Source organism: Helicoverpa armigera, chromosome 27 (assembly GCF_030705265.1).
Source record: "Helicoverpa armigera isolate CAAS_96S chromosome 27, ASM3070526v1, whole genome shotgun sequence".
Classification (NCBI taxonomy): domain Eukaryota; kingdom Metazoa; phylum Arthropoda; class Insecta; order Lepidoptera; family Noctuidae; genus Helicoverpa; species Helicoverpa armigera.
In genome coordinates, this window is record NC_087146.1 from 7,365,082 (window position 1) to 7,388,280 (window position 23,199).

The window sequence follows — 23,199 nt, forward strand, 5'->3', positions numbered from 1 at the left end:
ACCACTAATTACTTACCTACATACATACATGTTACCATTATTTTAAAACCATTCGATCAGCTGATAGTCTGATACGTTTGTCTGTCTCCTCGCTCCGGTACAGACCTCCCGACCGTAGCTTCCTGGCATTGTGGCGCGACAAAATTATATGTTTTATTGTTTTTACGGAAACTTGCGATACATAACCTGAGGCAGTTGACATGTTTGCATTACACAGTTTTGTAGGTACCGATTTTTATATGAGCGTAGTCTAGTCTATTTTATATGCTTTCTATTATAGAGTAGATGCTTCTGAATTACCTAAAATCATCATGAACATATCAGCCAATTGCCGTCCACTGCTGAACGTAAAACTTCCCCAAAAACTAGGGCTTGTCCCGAGTATTTACTCGTCAAATCCTCATTCTAACTCTCAGTTAGAGTTTTTGAAAACCTTTGTCATATGAAAATTTATATTCTCTTCTTCTAAAGTACCCTTTTATAGCTTGCTGTTACTGGAGTAACAAATAATAGGTCTTTATAATATTTGAATATTGCATAAAAAGAAATAGGAAGGCCTCTCACATCATAAAATCACTTTAAAAGCCTATAAAAGACGAAGAAATTAACTAGATCTTGGCTCACGTATGTAGGCTATAGAATAATCAGTTACTGTGCCAATAGACTACCGGATGGTTGCCAGAAGCCTCCGAAACAGGCTTCTATTACGCAGTTTAAGCTATTCATGTAGAAATTGGAACTCTTGATACATACAACCTCTTTAGTTAGGAAGTTAATCCTCTATGAAGGCCGATTTGTCATTTTTGGTGCAGTTGACAGTTGTTGTCATATTTCCCTTAAGGCGCTGACAGCATATAATTGGCTTGTCTATACAGTTTCTGATCTGTATTTCTTATTATAAAAACGAATTCCAAGCGAGAGCAATTCCAGATCAACACAAAGCTTCCTATTCGGATGTATCACCAATACATCGATGTATTTAGACTAGGTTTTGGCATTAATCATCTGTCTAGCCTTTTCCCAACTGTGTTGGTGACTTGCAGGCTTAAGTTTTAACACATAATAATAATTATGCAGAAATCAGACTCAATTAATCGACGCACGGAAAGAATATGTTTATTTTCCTTTCCATTACCCAATATCGCCTAAATCTGCTTTCTAATTTCATTCCAAAAATACTCGTACCTAACAAAACTTCCTGTAAACAGAAAACTGCAATCATCATACATCAAGACAGATTTAAAGCTAAATATTTATAAACTTACCCACCTATTACATGTCTATCTGAAATTCTCAGACGTGAAAAAGAAATAAGAAATGAACGAAGGGGGTCGTCGCACCCGTTTTGGCGGATAGCCAGCGATGCACTGCAAACGCGAATCAACCTGCATGGTGCAAGTCTAGCCGTAGACAATAAACATCGGACGTTATTCGACGTTAGGAGCTGCTGATTCTAATTTTGAATTTTAGATTAGTCTTTTATTATTTTTGATGAAGGAAGCTTACCTATATTTTGTTCGAATTTCAAATAGGAAACGTTTCATTTTTGGTCAATATCGAATGTTTCTTCTTTCGTGTCATGACATGTAAATATTGAGACTACACTATGTCAGCCCAATATGCCCCACAGCGAGAGAACGTTTCAATGAGAATGTTTCTTATTTAATCAAGATTCCTTACAACATTTTGATAGGTCAATCATATTTTTGATAATTGGCTTAATATTAAGTCACATTACATAAAGTTCGTAAAATATTTATCATTTTATTTTAATTAATACCTCATCTAATAAAAGACCTTATAAATGTTAGTAAGTGTAATAATTTCGAATTTAACGCTCGTTTTGACATCAGTTCACAAAAGTAATATGTAGTAGAAAATAGCGCCCAAGCAGAGACGAGAAACATTTGGTCAAGTGTAAGTGTAACGTGATATCTATGTTGTATGAGACATTGAACTTACTGTTTCTTTGTAGAAAGAAGGTAACCATTTCTCGACAGTTTACTGTTTATATGAAGTAAGTATGTACTATAATTACCGGGAAGCCATCAAAGAATACATAACATTCAGACACGATTATTATGAAAAAATATACCTATATTTCATTATTTTCAGTAAGGTTCCTCCTATGAAGATTTATATACTCCCCGAAAACTACTAATATAATAAGCGTACTTTTGGATGAAACATTGATGTGTAAAGCAGATAGAGAGATCGATGTGTGAAGACTATTCTTTCGGTAAACACCGGTTTTTATCTTAAGCATTTTGGGGTGTGTTATGATGACGTATTAGATGGAATTATGTTAATTCATTTGGTGAGAGGTCTCAAAAGATCGAGAGGTGCGGAAACAAAATGTGGAGGCCTTTGCCCAGCAGTGGGACACTTCACAATGTACACACAAAAATAATTCAAAGTGTAGGCAACACCCATCCATATCAAAAATGTTTCAATCCACACTCAAGAAACCTAAATAAACAAAAGCGTCTAACTTCAAAAGTTTCTAACAATTTAAACTAATAATATTATTGCATGACGTCAAAAGGTGAGGATTACTCATTAGTTTCGTTTTCAAGCTCCAATATAATTCCCATATGTACACCTGACCTTGGACCAATTTCAACTGTATACTGTATACATATAAAAGTACGTAGGTATAGTAAAACAGTGCTCTTGGCAGTCGTTGCGGTTTAGACTGTACGATTTGTCGTTAGCTCGTCGTCACGATTTCACGTGCTTTCTTATCATGTCAACTTAATCCAGATTATTAAGAACCAAAACGCACCATTTGTGAGAATTAATAGTAAAAATTGCTAGTCGTTACTGTCGGTATTCTCTCGTTCGGAGCTTTTCGTAATTTTGAACATGTTATTGTGATAATGCCTTTGGCCATCAAAGATTTTGGTAAGTGACTGAGCAGAATTAGTTATTATGTATTTGAAAAAGCTGTTAATAAGTATGTCTAAAACTAGAATAACAATAACTGAATGGTCAAAAACAGAGTACCTATCTGTTTATTTACTTTACTTTAAAACTGAAGGATCGCGCCATCCACGAAATTTCGCGGTTTAGGAGAAAAGTGCGTTATTTCTCAAAACATACAAGATAGAAATCTGTTTACCCTTTTCTGAAATACTTGTAAAATCCGTATTTGTCTTCTCTTTTCTAAAATCTGCGTATTGTAAGTTAGCTTTGCGACTAAACAAATACAAGAAAGTCTGGCACACTAAAACGGACTGTGTACGTTTATTTAGCAGCCATTGCCAAAATCTGCGGAAAGTGGCGACGACATATTGAATTAATGCAGTATATTTAAAATTACGATCATTACCTGTTAAGACTTTTTCTCACCTAGAGATACTGGGGTCCTCGGATAACTGGGTTGAGGAGGTCAGATAGTCAGTCGCTCCTTGTAAAACACTGGTACTCAGCTGCATCTCATAAGACTGGAAGCCGATCCCAACATAAAATATGTAGCCGGGAAAAGGCTAGGCAGATGTGTGTCGTAGAACTCGGAATAATTATAGTGCTTTCTTTTCTATCACTGGAAAACCTCACAAATAACTTAACAAGTATCTTGCCTCACAAACAACAAAATCTGCCTCGTATCCACAACATGTTTTTGCGATACCCAGCAATTATTCAATCTTGAGATGCGTTAACCTTCAACACAAAATTCACTTACCAGGCAAGGTTCCTTGAAAACAATTGAACATTAGTCACTGCCACTCAGAAGCCATAAATCGGAAGTCAGAACTCTTGACGGTTGAATTTTAAATGACTGGCGGATGTTGCAGATTCTAAGGTTATTTTCTGCTATTGTTTTATAGTGTTATGGTGTATTCAGGAAATCTTGAATACATTTTGGAAACTCTGCCCTATTAAGTTCTTGGAAAATTGTTTGTTTCAAACAAGTGATTTAGCAAAAGCGAGCTTTTTCAGTATAACGTTCTTCATCTGTCAATTTACGACGAGATTGGTGAAAACTCTCTTTGAAAGTCAACTTCTCAACTCTGAATTATTAAAATCTTACCCAATATAATGAATTATGTTACTTAAATTATATGTATATAGAGCAGGCCGGGCCATGCAGTTTCCCAAGAAAGCGACTAAAACTGCAAGATACCACGCCATGCTCCTATTCACAGATCATTCCGAACATTTCTTTGACAAAACAAAGAAAAAATCCTAAAATTAACTGCCCAAACATTTTCTTCGTTATATTTGGAACTGCTTCCATAAATCAGATTTTATCCCCGAACCGCGCGCATACTGTATCAAACATTCATAGCGTACTATAATTAAACATATGACTTCCCCGAAAAGCATGTATTTTCTAACATCCCACAGGTCAGTTGCCGCTGACTTCTTGTGATCGACTGACGTTGCAGGACTCTTGCAAGTGCTCGGCCAAATTACGGTTATCTGGATTCTTAATTCAAAATTTTTACGCCGCCATATTTATAGTGCGGTGCGAGTGCTATTTTTGGCGCGGTTTACGGTTTTTTTGTAGTCTATGGTTTGTGGAAGAAGTAGTGTTTCGCAGTGTTTTGTTTATGTTGTGATTTTGGCAATGTTTATTTAGGTAGCTAGTGAAATGAGCACTAATGTGAGGTAAATCAAAATGTGCTCTTTGTCCTTGATGTTGAAACTATAAGTAGGTGTATATTCTTAGATGTGTGCAGAGATCTGTAAATAAATTACCGCTTTAAACGATAAATTAACTACAAAAATACGTAGATTTTCCAAAGCGTGTATTTTACAATATGTGATAGTTGTCCTTGTAGTTGCATTCATTTATATTTTGATTCCACAAAGTTCTCTCATACAATAAGACTTGATGTCGACATTTTGTTTGTAAACAATGAAACCTACAATTTTGCGCGAAACCTATTGGTTTCAAAATAACTTCACCTCTTAAGCTTAAGCTCAAAGCCCATTACTTTCTACAATACAGCTCTAAAACTGAATGAACGAAAAGCACAAAAATAGTAAAAGCTACTAAAAGCGTTTCAAAAGGAACGCATGTCATGTCTGCGCGCGAAATTGTGACCAAAGACTATTATACTATGACATCTTAACTCTTCAAAGATACTTGGAGTGAAGGGTCTCTAAATTGGTCGTGTATTTCTTTGACATTTACCCGGAATGGCTCCTTTCTATTTATTTAGAAGAGTACTCACTGTAGAGACTAAACAGTTGGCCGACAGTTGACCCGATGGCTTTAAACGGCTGAATGGTTAGACTGGCATCAGACTTTCTGGCTTCTGACTACCCGTAACGATTGCCAAGGATGTTCAATGACAGCCGGGACCTACAGTTTAACGTGCCATCCGAAACACAGTCATTGGTGTCCAAGATATACCTACTTAGAAAGTACATACATACAAACTTAGAAAAGTTGCATTGGTACTTGCCTGACCTGGAATACTTGAGAGGAGGCTCTTTACCCACTAGGCCACCACGATTACCATTCATCGAATGTCCGTACTACCATTCATCTTTATACGAATTTATGAGCCCGGTTAGACTGGAAGCCGACCCCAACATAGTTGGAAAAAGGCTCGGAGAATGATGATGATGAACTAAGTATCGGCCGACTAAAAGTCTGCAGTGTGGTACCTACTCTTGAGCTTATTTTAAAACCACAGTTGTTGCATGACTAAAGAAGTTAGCAACGGCCATGCTTAGCTGTGACATTAAGTTCTGTTAAGATCAAAGGACTTTGCTGTTGGTATTCTCGAAATAAATAAATAAACTTAAAGGTGCTCTAGCTAGAGAGTTACCTACCTAATAAGACATACAAAAGTCATTACGGGTATTCAGAAGCCAGTAAGTCTGACACCAATCTAACCAAGGAGTATTGGGTTGCCCGGGTAACTGGCTTGAGGGGTCAGATAAGGCAATCGCTCCTTGTAAAACACTGGTACTGAGCTACATCCGGTAAGACTGGAAGCCGACCCCAACATAATTGGGAAAAAGGCTCGGAGGGTGATGACCTAATAAGACACAACAAATGTTATATGTACTACATTTTCTACCATATTCTCTTGTTTTTAATGGATAAACTCAAAACTACCGGACAAAATTCACCAATGAATAGAATAGCCTAAAATCGTGTCAAATTAATCCAGAGGCATAGTTTCTTGACCCCTTTCTGGTAATTAGCGACGCCATTAAGAAAGCCACCAATTCCTAAAAGCATATACCCAAGTTACTTTATCGGGAATCCATTAAGTTGATTGGTCAAAGGGTAGGGTAGGGTGGTAGCCATTGAACCACCAAAAGTTTGGAGATCTCTAGCGCGCTCGTTTTACAGTCTAAGAAAATATTTTTGTCTCAAATGATAGGTTATTTAATAAGCTGCCAAATTGTGTTGAAATAAGTGGAAAACATTTGCTGTTGCCTAATTTATACATGTTTTTAAAACATGAGAAATGGTTCATAGCGTACTCCTAGGGTACACAAAGAACCGGGGTGGTACTAAATGAACCATGTGGTACACAATGAATCACGGTAATATAAAAAACATTATTATTCGTTTTAAAGAAAATAAATACACTATTTATAACTTTTATAATTATTAAGTTTCCGGTTATACATACGTATAAGAACCAACAAATCAGCCTTAAAACTTAATTTTTAACAATAATTATGAACATCTTAAAAGTTACGCACACACTCTTTCCGGGAAAAAGAAAAACATTTTGTACTTGTATATTTATATTAATTAAAATGCTCTTAGCATTATAAAGTCGACGTGTTTTATCACATTCACACTTATGTTTTTATTGTCCAAATCACAAATTGTAACAATCAATATTTCTTTATGCTGTCTTCATGTTGGGCAGTAAATTTACTTGCATCATAATGGGGCTCTAGTCTACAAGACGGATTGTTCCTGTACTTTGTTTGTGACATATCTTCGCACAAACACTTCGTCGCCGTCGGTCGCAATACTGGATAGAGAAGGTTGCAGTTTTGCTGCTTTTCGAATGCTTAATCCCGACAACTGTTTTTCTATACTTCTTTGTGAAGCTTCCGCGGTGTGATACTCTTTTACGTGCTTTCCTCCCTACCGTGTTTCGCCCCATGCTGAAATAGACGAATAATGGTAATTAATTATAGGTACTCACATTAACACTTAGAGGTTAACTGTCTATTAATACTTCCCACCTCATCATATATCATACAAAGCACTAAGATGTGGTACACAATACACAATGAACCGTGGTTCATTGCTTACCCAGGATAAATGGCTCACAGCGTACCCACCTCTTAGGAAATGTTAGGTCATGTTTTATACAAAACCGTTGAGAATTAATTCCAAAAATAGTCTCAGATAAGCCTAATGATCTACATTACACATACGATTCACACATAGTTAAGTAAGAGTTAGATTATTAAAGTAACAATAAAAGAAACTCACCTTTTTGTCGTTTTGCTTGAGTAGAAGACTAAGACGCGGCTCACAGGTGAGTATATCGCGACAGACCCACGGCGAATAGACCAAACTTCTTGACGTGGCAAGGGAGTCTCGACATATTTTTGCGCGAGCTAGCAACGTTAGGTATGGCCGGTAGGTACTATGGTTCATAGTGTACACGCGGTTCATTGGCTACCACCCTACCCTACCTTATCTTTACGGAATCCTCTATGGGTTATCGAAACTTCAGCCTTCATACTTAAGTGTTCTATCTAAATTGCTTTCTCATACGTACGTGGGTAACGTCGTTAACACGTAACTTCTGGAAAAAATGTACTTACCAAGAATCTTATGGTATGACTGGAGACCAACCAAAAATATTTAATAAATGGCGTAATACTCATAAAAGTTTAAAGCTTTATTTTAGGTACCTACTACAAATAAGTAGAGCTTTTTAGTAATAATAACTTAGAAAAAAGCGCGTGATTTAAGATAATACTACAGCAAGGCTTTTCAGCCCTCAGCCGCTCATGTCCCTATTGCCCTCTTGCAGCAATTTTAGCGAGTAAGTAGTTCTCCGAGACCCAGCGGGTAGGCTTCAGTGTTTGCAGTGTTCGGTCTTTCCAAAATCCGTGACTCTATCTACATATACCTAAGTACAGACAGTGGCTTTACTTTCACATTCACAGCTTCTTGAAACATCCTACAAAGACTAAACGACCAAAACTATCCTGCTTTAAGCAAGAAACAAAAAATAATATACATATATATTTCGCAACGCATCTGTCAAATCTGACACATTATGACACGTCCACAAGTCATGTTAGTATTAACAAATAGAAGAGTCTTTGGTATAATCCGTAGCAGCCAATGACGCTATTTCAGTCGTTTCCTCATTCTTATCGAAGAGTTGGACGGGGCCCAAGCTTCGTTGCATCATAGCGACGTAACTGTGACATTATTTTGTGTTTAAAACTGCAAATATGGTGCTTTTGACGTTTATGTTAGGCGAAAATGGAGGCCGTGACAAGAGAATTAAAAAGAGGTTTGTTTTGGGGATGTGATTAACCATACTTATCTCAAAAGTCCTTACCAAATTTCGGTGATTTTAAATATTTTGTCACAAATAAAATAGAATAAAATTAATTAATAATTGCAAAAATTTGTAACTATTACCTACAGTTCCTATCATGGAACAAGAAAAGATTCCTTATCATATTCATATACCTATTTGCAATAGTCTTTGATGCCCTTACGATTTTACATAGCTCTAGCAACATATGCTTTAACTTAAGAAATTATATATTATTAATTTTCCAACCAAATATATTTAGAAAACTCATGCAAAATGCGTCACATTTTCAGAGCATTTCTAGCGAAAATATATTTATGACCTAAAATTGTCATCTCAACTACCCAATTAACTTCAGATTTTGGCGCCAACATTTGACGTTTTCACTCAATATTGGCAAGGGTTATCCTTATTCAGCCAACGATGGCTGTGACACCAATGTCTGTTTTTCGTTACTTCCTTACTGCATCAGAGCAAACTGACAGTTGGAAGCATCCCAAAACGTTTCTATAGAGATGGAGTATTTTTTCTCTTCGTTTTTGTAAATTCGTGCTTCGCATTTCGCTGATGGAATTTTTATTTTGTTTTAAATATAATTGCTAAATGGAAGCTTAATTTTGTCATCAGTATAAAACATTAGGTATCTGAAAACTCTTATTTATTTTTCTTATGACTAAATACACTTAATTAAATAAAGGGACGCGTAGTGGTTAAATAACTCTTTAATAATTAGTTAATATACCATTGAAAACGTTTACAAAATCATACATAAACTTCAGTTTCTACAAATATCCCATTATTAACCTCAAACCTATTTCAAATCTATGATTCATATACATTTTACTAGTCCTTGGAATCATAGACAAAATACATCTTATAAAAAACTCTTTGCTGTGTGAATTCAACTCACTTATTTGCATTAGAACTATCATCAGTTCTCGACATCAAATGTTGACTCTTCCACATATAGATTCTGTGACTCAGTACTCGCTTGCAATCTAAATATAATAATATTTCAGTCGGTATTTTTGTTTTGGAGATTATTCTACAGGATACGGGTGTAGATAAGTTCAAAAGTCTAGAAGTCCTACCTTAGTTGAGTTTGAGTCGTATTGTAATCGCGACGATATGATACTTTGCTACCTAACTACTGAAATAATGTATGTGAAACTCGTCATAGGTTTTTCTTTTTGTAGAATGTTTATTCTAGTTTTGATTTTTAATAAGAATTTGCACCCACTGACAAATTATGAAAAACTTTTCAGACTACTTACTTTCGAATTACTTATTTCCCAATCAAAGTAGATATTATCTTAATTCCTACATTAATGAAATTCGTAAACAGAACATACACAAGTACTTAGTAATTTTCAAAACATCCTTAGTATCCTTATAGTATACGAGTATATCAATATCAACTGTGGACTCTTCGTGAGTCACTGAAAGGGCAACTGTCTACAGGAATCGTAATAATCTCTCCTTAAGACATGCATGTACCAAAATAAAATCAACGCTGCATTTCTCGAGATGTGCATCTATAGTTTTTTACGTCTAATTTCGTCCACGGCACGAGCCAGTATGCGCTCAGTCGAGCCAACGCGCACTTCTTAACTTTCAATTTAATTCATAGATTCACGTCCGCCATATTGGTAAATATGTTTGAATAACCGACCTTTTTGTAAATAAACGCTTATGTTATTAACTGTGTTTGGTATTAAAGTACTAATTTTAGTGGATAATCTTGTATTTTTGATTTTAAGAGCCTATTAGAGTCCTGTATCGGTCAGAAACGGTCGTCGCGATAAGTGAGACTGGTGGTCTATGCTCAGAACTTTGAGTGATATAAATACTCTTTGTAAAAGACAGTGTATAAAAGTGTTTGTGACGTATGATAATTTTAAGGAAGAATGGGGAAGAAGAAGAAGAATAGTGGAAAGAAAGGGGAATCGCTTCTTCAGGTGGATAAGAAGGTACTTACTTTATCATTGACAAAAGATCCTGTGTGACAACCTATTTCACCCTTTCTCGATAGGAATTATAACCAGATAATACAAACGCAAATATTGCTGATTATAAGTTTAAATAAACTTATCCGGAAGTGGTGAAACTGGTAATAAACGCTTGTATAACATAAATAAAGATTAAAATGAATGGTCTGTGTGTGTTTTCTTTTTAACCTCTGTGGCATCCATGTTGGCTAATTTTGGCGGTATTTTGTCGGTAATTGTGAAACTTTTGACATTTACTGAAATAATATTTTCATGTGTGTTTTTAACTAACTATTGTATATTTGGAGGAATTAATATTAAAAGCATGATGCATGTCTTCTTACGAAACTGTGAATCTATTTATACGATATATTTTGATGAAACTTAGAGTAAAGTTGATTTACTTTCTGAGTTTAAGCATTTTTAGATTTATTAAGTAGGATTAAGATGGAGTTTGACTGTAGATCGACGACGAATGAATCTACATACTTTTCACGGAAAACCCTAAAGTTCAAGTTTCTTTAAACTACGATATTTCTAAGAAAGCCGTTTTCGATACGTTTGTAAGTAAGTAGGTATTGGTAATATTTACTATTGCAACACACAGGAAAAGACGTAGCCTTATCAATAAACTGTCTGATAACAAATACAACAAACCATTGAACTTTTAAGTGATTACTGAGATAATAGAATATCGATCTATAACTATTATTTACTTACATAGCTGAAGAGTTTGTTTAAACGCGATAATCTCGGGAAAATCTACTAGATAGGTGTGAAAAGCTATAGGTATAGGCTATTTTCCAGATGCGTAAGGTTGCCTCGGGATGCGACCAAAACTGCAGAAACAAGTCTCATCTCCCGAGCCTTTTCCCAAACTATGTTGGGGTCGGCTTCCAATCTAACCAAATGACGCTGAGTAATATAAGTACACATCATCATATCCAGTATTGTCGTCCACTTCTGAACATAGGCCTCACGAAGTGAGCGCCAACCATTCTGTTCTTGGGCAACCCGTATACATTTACGACTAAAAGTACGATTAGCAGATAAGATAAACTTTGTGCGCTAATCGATAATTTTCTTCATGAAAGTTCTATGTTACAAAATATTACAGCGGATATAATGACTACGTCATATTATAATGTGAATAAATTCCTGTGTGAAAAGCTAGCTCAATCTTACTAATTAAAATAATTATAAACTTTATATGTATGTAAGTATCTTAACGTAAATAACCACGTATGGATTTTATTCCTATTTCGTAAAACTACCGAATGGATAGTAGTAGTTTCGACAGTACAATAAAAACAAAACAAACTCATCGCAACAAATAACGAACTAAGTTCAGAACAAAGCTGCGCTCATAAAACAGTTTTAAACTTTAAATTAGGTCAGACTGTCAGAAATATGGCTGCAACTAGGAAATGTGCTTTAAATTCAACCTGAACTGATTCCTCGTTGGAAGTTAGCCACGAAAAGAGCAGTTAAATGCAGCTAATGCAGTGGAAGTGACTTAAAGTATGTTATTTGCAGTAGATTTTAGGTTATGTGAAATGAGGGTTTTGATATTTTTCTGCCGCCAGGCGGCGCTTCGTATGCGTCAGGTCCAAACAGCGGTCAAATAGTATGGAATTGTAGGGTCCGAACTTATTGTTTATTGAAATTCTGTTATATTGGAAGTGTTATTGATTTTATTATGGACTACGGTCAGAATAAGGTTTCCGAACTAAAAATTGAGCTAAGAGAGAGGGTGCAAAAATCACTGGTACTAAGGAAAAGCTTGTTGAAAATTTGTTAACACAATATGATTTAGTTTTTTTATTTACTCAACCTCAATAGTAAAACAATAATGCAGTGCTTTAATTATAAAATAAAAAACACTAAAATCGTTCTCTATTCATAGTAAAGATAAGCACTTTGACAGTTATCTGGACCTGACGACTCGGTGCTGCCACCTCGTGGACGCCATTGTAGAAAACCCTCATTGTTTTCCAGTATTTTGACGTTTATGTGGACGATTTTTGGTTGAAAGGTCGAGTTGTAAATTTTGAAGTTTAGGGCTGTTGTCTTTATTTAAAGTCCAGTGTGGGTCCAGGTCAAGCAAGCTAGTACCAATCCCACTTTTCTTAGTATATCTTGGACACCCAATGCCCCAATGAGCCTTTTCCCAACTATGTTGGGGTCGGCTTCCAGTCTTAACCGAATGCAGCTGAGAACCAGTGTCTTAAAAGAAGCGACTGCCTATCTGACCTCCTCAACTTAGTTACCCGGGCAACCCGATACTGACTACCCGTAAATGACCCGTAACGACTGCCAAAGATGTTCAAGTGACAGCCAAAACCCACCAGTTTATCGTGCCTTCCGAAACACCGAAGAGCTCGTTATGACAAGATGGTCACCCATCCACGGACCGAACGCGCAAGCTGACTTCGCCACGAACTATTTGGCAAAGAACTATGTATAAATAAATACAATTACTTAACTGTACATAGCAGGAATCCGCTTATGGATTTTAAATCGCTTCCCAACAATTATGTCTGATATCTGGTCCACGTGGGCGACTGGGTTGCTTAACCAAACCAACAGATTAAACTACCTACACGAATTTAGACGCCATGTTTTGGACTTTTAAGGACGTTGTACTGTTGTTATAGTTTAAGAGAACCTCAGATTAGTCAAATTAAACTAACTGTTGTCTGCAATCTTATCCGCGTCTCGTGGGGACTCGCATATTTTGCGCGTGTTGAATTACTAAAGAAAATGTTAACTCTTGTACAAAGTTCACAAAGAGAAGTCCCTGATAGTTGGGTATTTCAATGAATTTTCCTACGAATACTATGCTAAAGAATACAAAATTTAGTTATGATTTTTGCCTATAAAACTTTCCATCAAATTCGAAGATCATGCTAAGAGATGGCCCTGTCTCAATCAATCAATCAATCAAAATCGTTTATTCAAACTTGGCTGCAAGACAGCACTTTTGAACGTCAGGAATTAACAATAGACAGCCCCCAAAACGCCCACCCTTCACCACTTCCTATGTGTTTTTGCTGGGAAGAAGAAGTGGCGCAACAAACTCCCCAGCAACACATGTCTGTCTGTAGGTTAGAAGAACCTTAAACAATGATTGATATGTACATTTGTATACAATGTAATTTGTATTCCACAATAGAGGACAATATGCAATATTGACACAAAATTACAGTAAAATTAATTATACACCACATGCTAGCTAGCACTCACCCTACATACCTTAACTAACTCAAGCATTTAATAAGTTTGATGAAAATAAAATTATAGCCTCCAATTATTTACACTTAATAGGATTTAAGGGAGTGCCCACCTACATGTGCTATTCTTTTGTAAACTAGTAAATTAGTAAATTAGACCGCTCAGCCAGAACATAAGCAAAATAAAATGAGTTTACAAAATTAAAAAAACTAATATATAGTCAGTAAGACGACCTGGCACCACAAGCAGCACCCGTTCACGAGCATAACGCGAGGATCAGCCATCGCCCCCTCGCGCATTTTGAGGGAGGGAGGCAACCCGACCGCCGACGCTACCGCAAGCAGTGCCGTCTAAGGGATTGTTCACACCAAACGTATTGTCCGCCGCTGACTGTGAGTATACTCACAGTCGGCCTCAGTGTGAACGTCGACTCAATCTGCAGTACGCGTACTCACCAAGCCGACAATAGGCTATAGCGTACGATGCGCTACATGTGTGAACAAAAGAATACGCTCGAATAGGTTCACACTAGATGCGTACGCTGAGCGGCCGACTGGCAACACTGGGCAGAGGCGCGGCGGTGCGGACGCGGCGGAGCGGCGGTGCGTACGCGGCGGAGCGGCGCTATTCGGCAACTGCGTCCACGTAGCCAATCCGCGTCCGCCGTGCTCACGACAGTCAGCTACAACAGTCAGCTACAACAGACGACGTAACAGCGTATAGTCGGTTCGGTGTGAACGACAATTTCAATATATATGGAAAACCAATAAACTGCGTAACGCGCGCTCACAGTCAGCGGCGGACAATACGTTTGGTGTGAACGATGCCTAAGGGAGCATGACGTACTCACTGCTACACAACTCAATATCAAGATCAAATTATCAGTTCTCGCGAAGTAGTGGTCCTTATTTACTAAAATCCAAAACAAAGAATTAATACAAAGAATGTATCTTGTCAATAATGTAAAACATAAAAAATAATAATAAAATAATGAATAAAAACAAAATGAATGTCATTGAGTCAAAGAGATTAAATGGGAGAAATTAAAATTATCCAAATAATATAGCTGTCTTGCGTTCATCATGGCGACCAACTATTTTTATCATTCAAATAATCATTGATGGTGTAGTATGCCTTTTATAAGAACAGCCTTAATTTGTACTTTGAATTTATTAAACGGCAGTTCTAGTAAGGGCAGAGGGAGCTTATTATAAAAACGAATACCTAAACCCAGAAATGAGTCATGCACTTTATGAAGCCGGTGATAGGGTACACACAGTTTATGCTTATTTCTAGTATTAATGCTATGGACTTCACTTTTCTTGGTATATAAATGTAGGTTCTGTCTAATATACAGAATGTTGGCAAAGATGAACTGTGATGCCACAGTGAGAATACCAATCTCTTTAAACAACTCTCTGAGGGAAGTTCTGGTACCTAACTTGTATATTGCACGAATAGCACGTTTTTGGATAATAAATATGTTCTGTATATCAGCGGCTTTGCTCCACAATAGAATACCGTAGGACATGACGCAGTGAAAATAGCTGAAATACACTAATCGCGCAGTGTCGACGTCAGTGAACTGCCTGACTTTTCTGACGGCATAGGCAGCAGAACTAAGCCTTCCCGCGAGGCTAGAAATATGTGAACCCCACTGAAGTTTTGTATCAACTGTTATACCCAGAAACACGGTAGATGCAACGGTTTGAAGAACTTCGTTGTTTAGGATAACATTAGGACCTAGGTTTTTTACATTAGGCAAAGTGAACTTAATGCATTTTGTTTTTTTAGCATTTAGTACTAAATTGTTTGTTGTAAACCAGTGCGTAACTGTTGTCTATACTCTATACTCCAATTATATTTGATCAATACTCCACGGGCACTCTGTAGGTACATAGGTACCTAGGTAAATGTAGTTTTACTACGAAAATCCTAAATTAAGTATTCCCCATAACTCTAGGCCATATTACGTATCATTCGACACTATGATCGGGCTCTAAAATTAAGATTTATCAACTGACACAAATGAGGGTTTTGAAATTTTTCTGCCACCGGGTGGCGCCACGTATGCGTCTGGTCCAAACAGCTGTCAAATAGTATGGAATTGTAGGGTCCGAACTTATTGTTTATTGAAATTCTGTTATATTGGAAGTGTTATTGATTTTATTATGGACTACGGTCAGAATAAGGTTTCCGAACTAAAACTTGAGCTAAGAGAGAGGGTAAAAAGTCACCGGTACTAAGGAAAAGCTTGTTGAAAAATTTTTAACACAATATGATTTAGTTTTTTATTTACTCAACCGCAATAGTAAAACAATAATGCAGTGCTTTAATTATAAAATAAAAACACTAAAATCGTTCACTATTCATAGTAAAGATAAGCACTTTGACAGTTATCTGGACCTGACGACTCGGTGCTGCCACCTCGTGGACGCCATTTTTCGAAACCCTCATTAGTTACGTCTTCTGTCAATCAAAATTCCGCCATCTTGCTATCAAGAAGTGTTAGTTAATCTGTGGTCTGAGTGCCAATTTGTTGTGCATATCTCACGAGTCAAATGTCACATAGCTTTGTAGACTTTAGTAATATTTCTATTAGCGCGAAACTGAGATGATTGCTTTCATTAAGACTTGAAAACTTAAATGAAGATGTTTAAACGTATGCATGAATCAAGAATTACTAGACGTTTTACCACAGTTTCACTCACTTCCCGTGGGAACTGCTGCTCGTACCGGGACAAAATGTAGCCTATGTTACTCGGAAAAGTGTTGCTTTCCAATAGTGTAAGAATTTTTCAAATCGGGTCAGTAGTTTCGGAGCTTTTAGGGTACAAAAAACGACCCAAGGATTGTATTCTTCCTCTGATAAAAAATATATAGGTAGGTCTGTGTAATTCCAAAAGTAAAATACTAAAGTTCCTAATAAACATATGTTTAGCTTAATTATTTGACCAGAACCTATGTAATATATTTTTAATTATCATAATGATTGATGCATTTATAACGCTGTTATTCGACCACGCAACCCAAGTTTTTCTATAACAAACTTATCAACGATTCACAAACGCGAACAGCGCATTAATCAAATGCAATTTTCCGACCGCTTAGTTCCGTTTAGTCGACCGTTACAATTCTGAGTTTTAACCTAGGAAGCGAAAATATGTAATAATATATTATTTAGCTAGTACTTTGTACGTTAAGGTCTAAATAAGCTGGAAATTGTAGGCCGTGATGGTTATGGGTTGATAACCTAAGCCTAGCTGTGCCGGTGTGACGATTTTCTGATTGGCAACTGGCAACTGATATTTTAAATTGAAATGTCACTTTGCGCTCAAACGGGCCTGAACGACATTAAAAATAAATTATCTAAAATAAGCAAAACCTGCGTGGTAAAAATTTCTGATTTTACTGGAATCTTAGAAATATATTTTATGATGTGCCAGCCATAAATGAGATGGAAATATTGTACCAATTTAGGATTAACTCTTGAATACTGAAACACTACTCCATTTAAAGGACTGCATAAATTGTATTAAATCTTTATCACAATTACGTATACTTCTGCGATAAAAATACATCTAAATACGTATTACAGAGCTTTAGAGCTCCTGTCACTCCCAAGTTGTTGTGGGCCGATAGTTTGTTTGGGCTTATAAATCAGTATAAAGAAGAATGGTAGTTCGTGCATCAAAAGATCTTAGTCTGTATCGGACTGACTGAAAACTTTGATTGGAGCCAAAGATTTCTTAGAAAAAAATATACAACTATTGGGTCAATTGTCGGCCGGCTGTTTAGTCTGCAGTATTTTGATTTGCTTCGTGTCGGATTGCCGTCCCATCGGGCTATGAGAGTTAAGGAATAGTGAGTGCACCTGTGTCTGCGTAAATGCTTGTGCACTATAATATGTGCGTACCAGGGCGTAGCTACCGCCGTATCTGCCGTATCAATTATACGGCCCCGGGCCACGGGGCCCCAAAAGTGTAAGGACAAAAATAAAACTTCCTAATTTATTTTATTTTACAAATGTCAAAATTCTGAAAAGCAATTCTTTTTTTTCCCGCCTTAAGCGTGCGTTCAAAAGTTAACAACACTACATCGTTATGGCGGGCTGCGGACTTCCCGTTTTACTTACTTCATCTATAACTCAGCGGGGAATCCTTCATCGATATCGCGATTTACGTGTACGTTGTTGTACTTTACATTGGATATTAAACCACGGAGTTAGTAGCAGCATAAGGAGAGGGCGGTCCGCCACTGGTACCACGTCTCGGGTGCCATCTCGGTCGACACATATCTGCACGACCAGGATGGCATGGGCAGAAGGGACAAGTCACTGAGGGTGCCATTCTAATCTGCAAAGCCTAGGTTCACTACCAGTCACTGCATGCTATTCAAATTTTAAACAAAACTACAACAGTGCATGTGCAAGACGTCGAGGTGGCACTGAGAGGGATGCCAGTCCGGCTGTCACACCTCTCAATTGACAGTGACTTTTGTAATTTCTTTAGGTATCATTGCGTCCTGAAAATCAAAATTTCGCTCGCTACGCTCGCGGCTTCCTCTCTTTGCAGTGGTTTTTTCACACCTGTTTATCTCAAAACTTAAAAATTTCACACTGATTTTTAGGGTATAGTTAGAGAGCTGATATTTTCACAGATGATGTATTTCTGCTGCCGCTATAACTTAGAAAACTAGAATTAAATGAATATTTTGGGGCTCCCATACAACAAGCATGATTTTTTGCCCGTTTTATAAATAATGGTACCTACGGAACCCTTCGTGCGCGAGTCCGACTCGCACTTGGCCGGTTTTTATAAAACATGTTTGGGATGAAAACATATCCCAAATTTCAAAAATAGCGCTTTATAAGTTTGAATGAGCCATCTCCGGTTTCTTTACGTTAAACCTAGCAAAACCACCACGAATGATTTCTACACGATTTTTAAGTAGGTACTTTTATTTACAATTTTAATCCATGATTATTGGGTGCTCAATAGTTAGTCCGCCGCGGGTGCCACCCGATGCTACGCGGCCACCGCACGGAGTGCAGTGCACTGTTTATTTACGCGCTTTAAACAATGTGTCCTGGGATAAGTGACCGCCCGAAATTTTGAATATTTGTACAAAATTAAGGATAATTTCCTTTATATTTGGGACTTACCGCCTTTGGTTTTTTAATGATTTTAGTAAATACTGTGACGTGCTGCAGTTTTTAAGATATTTCCTAAGTTTTACATCTTTTTAAATTCTTTTTCTTTATTGACTAGCCGACATCATAGTTTATCAATTAAAATTATCAAACATAACAAAATGTAATAAAACATTTATTAGAAAAAAGAAAATAAAAATTCAAAGAAAATAACGCCTTTTTTTCAGTTTTTTCAAAATAAGTCCAATAAATGCCCCCTTAATATCACTTTCTTTTAATTTATTAATAAACTACATGATATTTCCTACAATAGCTCACAACAATGTTTGCTGCTATTTCAAACAAATGCAAAAATACAGTCAGTTGAAATTTGAAAAAAAAGAGCAAAGCCTGTTATTAACAGGCCTGACAATAAAATTTTTTTAATGATTTTTTTCAAAAATATAAATGAAATTATCCTTAATTTTGTACAAATATTCAAAAAATTTCGGGCGGTCACTTATCCCCGGGACACATTGTATAAATGTGCATTAAATGAGTGAAAGGAAAATAGATTATCCCAGCGGCGCTGAGAAAGAAAAAGTTAACAGATAAAAGTGCCATATAAGGGCCTCCAAACAATTTTTATACGGGCCCCGAAAAGGCAAGCTACGCCACTGGTGCGTACATATTATAGTATATTATGTGCATAGTATAGTATGTGCGTGCTGCGTAGTTGGCTAATCTCCTTACATGAGGACAGCCGCCGTAGCCGATAATCGGCTAGGAGGACATCATCATTAGTATTTTGAGGTTAGTCTTTTAAATACCAACAAATAATCATAAACAATATAATTACAGTGAACAAGCCTACAGTCTGGCATTACGCAGACAGTATTCAAATCAATGAATTGCGTCCGACGCTGAGACAATAGTATGACATAAGGAAAATAATCGACTATTGTCATCAATGCAGTTTTGTTATTTCGTTATTAGGGCTGGCCATAATTATGTTATTCGAAAGTGGTATCACGGCCCTGGTACATGAAAGGCTTAAAGGTTAACGTCAGAATCGCTGTCACTCCTCACCGATCCTCTAGAAATACATATAGAGAGTTGCTACGTAATTGCTACCCTCGTGGATTTGAAGATATTCAGCACCTAAAGGTCACAGCCATTCTATTATCAGGATGGCTCTCACTTTCTCAGTGTAAAGTAACGGCGCAAAAGTATTGAGTTTTTTTCACCCAGAGTTGCTACCTAATTGCTACCCTCCAGAATTAAATTTTTGCCCACATCGATTTAGTGGATAAAAAGATATTATAACAATGAGTTTCTGCGGCTTGCAAGAATAAAATAAACTGTATTTAAGAATAATTTGAAGTAAATAGATTGTGTACAGTCAACTTCAGGTCAGTGGTAACAGTTTTATAGGAAAATCGTACTTATTACTATTGAGTTAAGTTGCATGACAGTTACCATTGATGTGCAGTCTACTGTACAACCCTATTTCATCATTGTTAATTAGAAGGATCGATCTGATATCGTTACGCAGCATTAGATCACGGAGAATAATAACAATTCAAATAGTTATTATTCACAATAACCTTCATGTTAAATATTTCCTCCTTTTGTACATACATATACCGAAGCTTTATTTCGGAAAACTGGTATTTGCCGGATAGAAAAAGAGGTACCTAAATATGACTTCGGATATCCTGAACCTAATTTGAACATTTTTCAACACGCAAAGCCACAGACTTCGTGATCCGAATACAGGTGTGGGTGAAACCGTGTGAAACAGCTAGCTACAGCGACAAACCGCTATAAGCGATTTTGAAAATATTTCTAGTAATAGAAAACCTGCAGAAAACAAATGAAGGGCACAGGGGAAAATCATGCAATGTCACATTTTTATTTTTGTACTGGCAATGCCATTCTATAGTACAAGTGTGGTAGAACGGAACACCAAAACATACTTTGCAATAACATGAATAGTCACGGAGTAATCTTCGTTCAAAAATATTAATACAGAGCAATAACAAGCAATGTGCAAATGTTAATTTAACAATTTCTCAGTTCATTGTTTTAGTGACATAGCATGATTTTCCCTGTGCCCTTCAAATGCGAAACAGACTTATTGATAATTGAAGTAGCAGTTACGCTATGAACCATGTTGACCTATAAAACTAATTGGCCCTTTTAAGCAGGATATGACTCATTCCTTAACAGTAGTTTTTTCTTCCGCTATAAGCTATAATAGCCAGTGTTTCATGATGATAGCATCTTCGTGTTTAGGAAGGCACACTAAATTGGTGGATCCTGGCTGTCATTTGAACATCTTTGGCAGTCGTTACGGGTAGTTAGAAGCCAGAAAGTCTTACCAAGGGGTGTCTGGTTGCTCGAATAACTGGATTTGATGAGGTCAGATAGGCAGTCGCTCCATGTAAAACAATGCTCAGCTGCATCCGGTTAGACTGAAGCTGAACCCAACATAGTTGGGAAAACGCAATGTAAATGATGAGCTAACAAAATAAAGGTCTTGAGAAATAACGAGGATAAATAATGGATATGTAGAATGAATGATTGAATTTTATATTCATAGAGGAAGTGGACGACCAAAGAAAAGATACTTAGATAGATTGTGTCAAAAACTATATAGCTGGAAAGAATGTTACTTTTGAGAGAGAAGACGTCAGGTAAAGAAGTATAGAAAAAACATGGTGTGCTGATCCCCATATAAGTAGAATGAGTAATAAATGGTGACGATAACATAAATAAAGCTACAAAACCAATTGCACTAACTCCATTCATTAATATCAAATTATCAAGTAAACTAACGGTTTCCTGTACTAATGATAGTTTCATTAAATCCAATGCTTACAAGTCATTGTTGCATTACGATCTCGTATTATTTATAAATGCGTAGTAGGTTTCTTATACTCATATGTCTGAGACCATAATATAGGCTGATTCTCATGGTTTCACTCGCGTCTTGTGGGAACCTGTGGCTATAATCCAACTCACAGACTATCTTCTTTGTATGTACTTATATTGTAAAGCTAAATATATATGTAGTTTGTTTGTGTTTTACCGACTTCCCAAAAGAAGAAGGTTCTCAATTCTGATGTTTGTATTTTAGTTGTTGTTAATGTAGGAATTATAGGTCCCAATTTGATATAATCATTATTTGTGTCAAATTACCCATTTAAAGAGGAGCTATGGGCTACTTTTAACCGGGTGTACAGAATTGTTCCCACAAAAACGTGGGTGAAACCTCTCGTAGAAGCTGGTTAAAAATATTTGCAAGAGAGATCTATTTTTAGATTTCACCGTTAAGTTGATGAAAAGGATATTAAATAGCTTAAATATTTACAACTTTTTACAGATTTTCATGACCTAAAATAAACTTATTTATATTTACAAGTAAAACAATTATAAAATGGCATTAAAAACTTAAATACATCAAAATCAGAGAAAAGAGATGTGTATGTATTACTTTAATTACTTCAAACTAAAATAAAACTGTGAGAAACAGTTAACATCGCAGACTAGCTCGTAGGTACATAATTATGTATTAGTTTGCTTAGATTTACTTAATGAATACACTTACTATGTAAATACGTTTATATATATGCTGCATATGTCTGATCTAGATTCCGCAGTGGCTGTAACTGATATTGTACTAGGTGTACTAGCCACAGAATTTATTGTAAAGGTTTGTTTATATATGTATAAATAGATAAGAAAATTTGATACAACTGATTTCAGGTGCCTATAAGTAAATAGTGAAAGTTTTCTCAAGTTTTGAAATACTGATCTGTGTTATAAGTATCAATCTGGAGCCTTAATATCTTAAACAAAAGAGTAAATAATACGCCCAAAAAATTGACATTTAAAAGTAAAAAAGTAGCTCCCAACTTCTCGTGAAGTCCAAACAAAACGATCCAAAACAAAACTGAACAAGTACTAAAATTAACACTTTAAAAACAAGTCCAGAATTCCCATACTAAAGTAGGAGATCGTAACATCTGCTTCGAGACATATACGAGGGCACGTGCCATACGAAACATAAACATAATACCGTTCTACAATCCCCCTTCCATCCTTTACTAGTTCACACCTAATTGTAACATCACACGACCACTTTCAATTCCAAACCAACCATCTCTGCGTTACTTTGTAAGAAAATTGACTCTCGATTCAAAGCAAGCGTTGGATACGTTACACCACGTTGTTACCGCCTTGCTTAACAGGTCGACCGTTCCTTGATACGTCAATTTGAATAAGCGTCATACGGTCGTACCGCCCACGGCAAACGGACGCTGCGCAAACGCAAAGAACTTCG

At 36.5% G+C, this 23,199-nt stretch overlaps 1 protein-coding gene across 1 annotated transcript in view; it reads left to right on the plus strand.

The window, feature by feature from the left end:
* Nucleotides 1–4,340: 4,340 nt before the first annotated feature.
* LOC110384631 (uncharacterized) overlaps nucleotides 4,341–23,199 on the plus strand; it is a 46,350-nt gene continuing 27,491 nt past the window's right edge. The window contains 2 exon segments of the mRNA XM_064042220.1: nucleotides 4,341–4,420; nucleotides 10,259–10,468. Coding sequence (XP_063898290.1) covers nucleotides 10,320–10,468 — 149 coding nt within the window. The 5' untranslated portion in view covers nucleotides 4,341–4,420; nucleotides 10,259–10,319.